Source organism: Genypterus blacodes, unplaced genomic scaffold, assembly GCF_046128005.1.
Source record: "Genypterus blacodes isolate CSIRO-AG114 ecotype Tasmania unplaced genomic scaffold, CSIRO-AGI_Gbla_v1 ptg000003l_1, whole genome shotgun sequence".
Lineage (NCBI taxonomy): Eukaryota > Metazoa > Chordata > Actinopteri > Ophidiiformes > Ophidiidae > Genypterus > Genypterus blacodes.
The window spans coordinates 9,231,646-9,238,315 of record NW_027466817.1 but is presented as its reverse complement, the minus strand read 5'-3'; the positions used below and the strand labels follow the sequence as shown (position 1 = coordinate 9,238,315).

Here is a 6,670-nt window from a genome sequence, read left to right as displayed (position 1 = left end):
ATATAAAGAGGAAATACAGCCATTTTTTTTTTACTGATTTGATGTTTCTCGCGCATGTTTGTTGCCTTTTGTACTAAACAGAAATGTAAATGTGTGTTTAAGTTGAGTTGTTTCTTTGTTGTCAGCAGTTTTGTTTCTGTGTCGATGTGTGAAGTAGAATTAAACTACATGACAACAACTAGCGCCTTTGTTTCTGTCTCATGAGAGAGAGAGAGAGCGAGAGAGAGAGAGAGAGAGAGCGAGCGAGAGAGAGAGAGAGAGAGATTAACTTCATTTAGAGACACCATAACAAACTGGTAACGGTAGCTACGCAGTGTTGGGTATTAGCTAGCTGCTACTCTCAAGCTACTGACTTCTCCAGTAGCTTAAGAGGAGCTGACACTGTAGTTTTTTGGTAATTTGAACACCATGGACACATCCCAGCATGCATTACTCTCCGTGGTCCTCTCGCTTGGCCTCATGGGAAATATAAACAAATGAATGCGAGTGCTACATGGCTTTCCTTTCATATTGAACTCCCACAAAGACGATTTGTCATGATTCCATGACTCCATTGATGACGACTCGTGACAAATTGGTCATTTTTGTTTTCAGACATAAAAAAGTGTGAAATCTTTATTAACAAGTGATTATCAGACGTAGCTTCAGTAGCTTCAGTAGCTTCAATATAATGGACTACTTTTTCTCGTCCTCTTCGTTGGTGATAACATGCTGTTCCGCAGCTCCATGTCGTCGAGGTTACCGGAAACATCACAGGGGGAGTCAGTGGACGTGTAAGCTGTTAGCTGCAGGTAAACAAAGTAAAGAAGAAGAAGCAGCTCAGGATTTATTGCACCTTGTCTCCATGCATGGCAGAGGAGGGAACGCCTCCACATCAACACCTCGCCGCCTCTTAGCCACTGGATCATCGCACCTGAGAGAGAAGAAGAGTTATGTATCACTGTCATACTTTCCACCCTGGTCCCTCTTTGCATCCTTTCATCTGTGCTCTGCCTGCTTTTCTCTCTCTCTCTCTCTCTCTCTCTCTCTCTCTCTCTCTCTCTCTCCGTCTCTCTCTCTCTCTCTCTTGCTCTCTCTCTCTCTTGTTTTTCCTGTCTGGTGAACAGAGACATGTTGATATGAGGCTCGCTCTCTCGCCCGCCAGGCCACAAGGGAACGAGTCTCTGGCGCTTTTGATCAGCTGCAAGATCAGACATGTCCACGCTCCCCCGTGTACACTCCAGTGACTGATCATGCAGCATAATGGGCAGGCACAGACAACCAAAGATGCACACCCACACATGTTCTCTCTGTAGATCACACGCAAACACACACACAAACACACACACATGCACGCTTCTATCTAAGCCGATGTAGTGGAGCTGTGGTGTGGTCCACACTGCGGCTCTGCTCACAGTGGGGCGGCTTGTTTGCTGGACACAAGGGAGCGAGAGAGAGAGAGAGAGAGATGGCGTGTAAGTGTGTGTGTGTGTGTGCATGTGTGTGTGGGTGCGTGTGTGCGTGTGTTTGTGATTTCCCCTTTCTTGCCCTTTTTTGCCTCTGACAGTAAGATGGATGATTGCAATCACAGGAGCCATCAGTGAGACAGAGTGGAGGTCTATGGGGCAGCGAGACACAGCCATGGGAAACCAGCCGTCAGATTACTACACCCCGCTGCCATGGGAACGCCGGGCTGTTTATTTGTCTGGGGGTTTTGTTGTTTCATACGCATTTCTTCTCTTTTTTTCCCCCTGCTGCCTTTTGATGTACACAACATGAAAGCTTCCTCATAAAATATGTGCAGTCCCTCTCTCTCTCTCCCTCCCTCCCTCTCTCCCCCCCCGCCCTCTCTCTCCCTCTCTCAGGCACAGATAGAGCGAGCGAGCAAGAGAGGAGAGGGTGTCCAGAGAAGGCGAGCGTTTACATTTCACAACATGGTGAGCCCTACTGTAAGTCAATATGTCTCCTCAAACCAGTACAAATGTGACAGGTTTCATAGCGCTCCGGCTGCTCCCTTTGATCCCGAGAGAGAAGGAGAGGCAGACTCTTCACTCCCCACTCGGCGGATGTTTTTAAGAGAAACATCTGTTGCTGTACAAATGAGATTAGTGTGTCTCTAGCCAGGGGCCGTGTAGGTTATGAATGGCACTGTGAGTGTGTGTGGGGTGGGAGGGGGCCTGTGAGGGAGCTTTGTAATAAGCTGGAGCCGGTAGTTAAAGGCTTTAAATCAGACCAAATTGCCTCTGATTCTGGGTATTCATCAAAGTTCACCTTCCGCTCTTTCTAGAGTTTCTCCAAATCATTATCTCTTATTGATACGTCCAATATTTCACCTTGTTGCCAGGCAACAACTCACCCAGTCTCTGTAAAGTTGTCGGCGCGTGACACGAGGTGATATTTCATCCCACGGAGAAGAGGAATTACTGTTTCCAACTCCGTGACTTGGAATGATGTTCCGCTGGATTCCTCCGACTGTGATCCGCCTTATCTGACTCCTGGAACTTTATTACAGGATCCTGCTTTGTTTTAATTCTTATCTGCCTGATTGATTGCCGTGAGATGCTTCATGAGTCACTTTTCTGTTTTGCTCATTCGGACGATGAAGACAGTCGTACTCACTCCTCTTCCTTCTGGGTCAAAGAGCTGGAAGACGCTGAGAATCTTCCCTGTTCCTGACGCTGTGAGCGAGACTCATCCATGCGTGCAGTCGTGATGATGCACACAGTCACGGTCACACGCTCATTCATGACCTTATGTATCATTGTTATTCAGCAAGAGCTTAGATTTTCTACCCAGATATAGAAAATGAAGACAAAGATTACAGTCAAAGTCTTAAATCTTGAACAAACTTTTGATTCCACCGTGTGGGGTTACTAAGTTATTGACTAAATGTAACTGTTGTCATTACGGCGCCACCATCAGGTCGATTGAAGCTGCATTACGTGAGCCTTGATCTGACTGACCTTTGACCTGTTCTCCCAACATGGCGAGAACACAGTGAAAGACTCTTCGTCCTCCCATCGGGCCTCATTATCATCAACTTTAAGGCGACCAAATGTCAAACGCATCATCACATCAAACTGATGAGAGGAAAGTGTGCAAGCGCAGCTGGAGTGAGTCAACATGATGATGTCAGCAGGAACATCAGAAACACGCTCTTTAGGTGTGTGTGTTTGCTGCACACACCCAGTGGCTGATAAGTACTTCAAATATGTGCTCTTATCAATGAGTGTGAATGTCTGCAAACAGAGGGCAGGTACGCGCGCGCACGCGCACACACACACACACACACACACACACACACACACACACACACACACACACACACACACACACACACACACACAAATCTGCTTCCACACAGCATCAGTCCTCTAATTTCTATGAACTCCAGGTTCTGGATTTGCTCAAACAAAAACACATTGGAGCAGCTAGCCACCCCCTCCTCCTCATTCTTCTTCTTCTTCTTCTTCTTCTCCTTGGCTTTTTTGGGAGCCTGACATCTGCTGAGCGAGGACGTCCACCGTGGTTCCCTTGAGTCAGATAGACTGAGACTTACAAGCAGCAGGGGGTCGAGGAACAAACTCCACAGCAGAAACATCAAAGAACTCCACTTCTCTCCAGATCAAGACTCAGGGAGCTGGCTGGAGGAGGTTCTACTGAGCAGATGATGGTGCCGGCTTGAAAATGGATCCCACCACTGCCCAGTATGGGACAACAAGTATAACACAAAGGATTTTAATAAAGAAATTAGCTCTAAGTCACAAAATGTAAATCGAGAAAACCAGGTAACTTTATAGGATTCCTAAATTGGCCCATGCATTTTTGTGGACAAACTACATGAAGGTTTTACTTGGTTTCATCATGAAAATCCACACACACAACTCATTTGCTGCCCCACAACCCAGCATGATAAGACCCAAAGCCTGCGTCACGGGGAAGATCTTACAAAGATGAAGATCATGAAATATTCAGATTGCCGCAAACGGCAGAATGCAAAGCATAAAGACGGAGGGATGCGTACATCTCAGGGGTTGTGACATGCATGAGGAAGCAGTGAGTGGAGACAAAGAGTCATGCTTGACTATCCAACATGTAAACACGATAACAAAAGGATGCAGTTCATGTCAGCATCTTGGTTTGTTCTCGTGTCTGAGACAGACGACGCTTTGTGAGCGTCTCGAGGGGAGCTCCAGCAGCCAGCAACAGTCACACTCCTGCTGCACGATAATGCCAGTGATGATTCAGTATCTGGGTGTTTTGGCTGTCTGAAGGCGGCGTTGTTGACAGACGGCTGGCGGTACTGACAGCTGCTGAGTCGTAGGCTCGTTGTGAGCGGCGGTGTTGTTCCCTTGATGTGTGTGTGTGTGTGTGTGTGTGTGTGTGTGTGTGTGTGTGTGTGTGTCAGAGGAAACCACTCATTTGGCAGAGCAAAGTGTTAATTTTGTGTGAGGCCGCTAATCCAGACGTGTAAATTTGAGTCAATTGCGTCGCAGCGTCTGACCCCTATCAAGTGACAGGGCACTTCCTCCTGACACACACACGCACACACGCACACACAGGTGGTACAAGTCTGATTTGTTTGTATTCACGCCGATAAGAAAATAAATGTATCTGAAAAAGGAATCAGGCAAACATCAGCATGGAACATGAACAGAGTTTTATTCTCAAGAGCAGGTTGATGTGCTGGGAGTTTGTGCTGGTCCCTGAGGAGTGTGTGGTTAGTTTGTGCTGTGGAGGAAATAACAACATGGATCCATAAGGGACCTGTAAGAGAACCACAAACATCTACACAATGATATTACTGTATAATGAAATTGAAATGACATTCAGTATAATCACATGTGTGTGAGGTTGGTGGCTTCAGGACAGAAACCAGTCCTCTATGTCTCTGATGACCTCAGTCCTGTTCTTTGTCCTCCTCACCTCCATGCAGGCTGTACAGTAGCGTTCAGCCCAGAAGGTGGGTTGGTGCATGCCGTAGTTTTCCCTCCAGTCCAGATGCTTCCTCATCCGGGCCGGGTTTTGTCTCAGCAGCAGCAGGTAATTTGCCAGCCCACGGACTGTGGGGAAGTCGTCCACGTGGATGAAGGCCTCTGGGGGCAGGAAGCGCTCATAGTTGTCCCTGGACGGACCCATGACGACGGGCACGGCCCCGCCCTGCACCGCGTTCCACAGCTTCTCTGTGATGTAGTCGGTGTGCTGCGAGTTCTCCAGCGCCAGGTAGAACTGGTAGCGCCTCACTAGCCGCACCACGCTGGCTTTGCCTCTCAACTTCGGTAACGGGCGGCCCGCACGCCCGAACACATCCACCTGGATGTACTGTCGAAGCTGATAGTAGAAAGCCACACGCGCCTGGGATTCGGACCAGTTGCTTATGACCCAGGCTACGAGGTTAGGCCGGAGGAGGGGCGAGTGTGACGACCTGCGGAGAAGCCGCTTGTGGCAGTTGCGGGGACCCTCTGTGTGTGAATACGGGATCAGGTACCCATAAGGCAGGAAGATGTCAGAGTCCCTCCGGTAGCTCATGGTGAGGTTGAGAACTCCCTGGAAACGCCACAGTCCACGCGTGTTCGAGGGCGACTCGAAGTTCATCCATATCCACTTTTGGTTAGGCGGCCTGGGCTCTGGCGGCAGCCTGGTGACCTTGTTGGCGACCTCCCGGTGGTGAATGAGCACGGCGTCTGCACGCAGGTACGTGAGCCTGTCGTCAGTCAAGGTGCAGCCATGGATCTGGTAGAGCGCCCAGCAGTCTGGGAGTTGGCTGTACTGACCGAAAGGATGCGTCCATATCAAGAGGGTCACCTCCCTGCTCTCCTCAGAGGCAGAGGCGATGGGCTGGTGTGACGACGGCTCTGGTAAGTAGAGCAGACAAACTAGGAGAATCAGCAGGAAGCTGCTGGTAGCTACACACATGCAGGAGAAAGTCTGCTTCAGATCAAACGAACTGCATTTCCAGCCTGCTGCTCTGGAGTGAGCCAAAGCGTCCATCGACATGCTGGCACTCTTTTGACCCTCCTGCATGCTGACAACAAGGATGTGATAGATGAATCGGTATCACATCACACCGAAATATAGCTCCTCCTTCTCGATGAAAACCCGAAATCTTGTTCTTCCACGTTCTTCTACATTGGCTACAGACTTCCAGACGGCCCACCCTCTTGTCAGAATACAGGTGGGTATATTGTATTGTAGCTCCTCCCACTGGCCCCTCTCGGTTCAGAACAGTCGCCTTCTCATCTCTAATAAGGAACCTCGTTCAGGTGCATCAGCAGCCGCAGAGTGCTTTGCGTTCTGTCTGCACAGCCTAATGACCTACATTTAAGCACCGATGTCCTTCTGGTGAGATTAGGGGTGCAGATAAGATAAGACCGACCTTATCTAGGTAAAGGAAGCAGCAGTAGTCCAGTAGTCTGAGTGGCTGCCTCCTTCTTTTGTTCTTGTCCGCTCTGCTCAGTCGTGCTTCAGGCTCTTTCTAGGTCAAAACCCTGAAAAAAAGCACAGGAGGCTGAGATGTTGAACGTGGCAGCATTTGGTCCAGCTCACCTGTGAATGGGGCTTTTGTGAAGCCTGCTGACTTGTGTGGCAGCCTCATGCACACACAGGGTAAACAGTGCCAACCAGGATGTGGATGCATTACACGTGGAAGTGACGGGTCGGGCCGGACGCGGGCCGGTGACGCAAAAGTTAA

At 49.2% G+C, this 6,670-nt stretch overlaps 1 protein-coding gene across 1 annotated transcript; it reads right to left on the bottom strand.

The window, feature by feature from the left end:
- Positions 1-4,702: 4,702 nt before the first annotated feature.
- On the bottom strand, positions 4,703-5,987 carry LOC142992971 (alpha-(1,3)-fucosyltransferase 4-like). Its single transcript, XM_076143546.1, has one exon. The coding sequence runs from the start codon at positions 5,974-5,976 to the stop codon at positions 4,843-4,845; it is 1,134 nt and encodes a 377-aa protein (XP_075999661.1). The 5' UTR covers positions 5,977-5,987; the 3' UTR covers positions 4,703-4,842.
- Positions 5,988-6,670: the final 683 nt, after the last annotated feature.

Bases quoted from the DNA above. Each gene is read 5' to 3' on its own strand.
- LOC142992971 (XM_076143546.1), bottom strand. From the start codon at position 5,976: ATGTCGATGGACGCTTTGGCTCACTCCAGAGCAGCAGGCTGGAAATGC.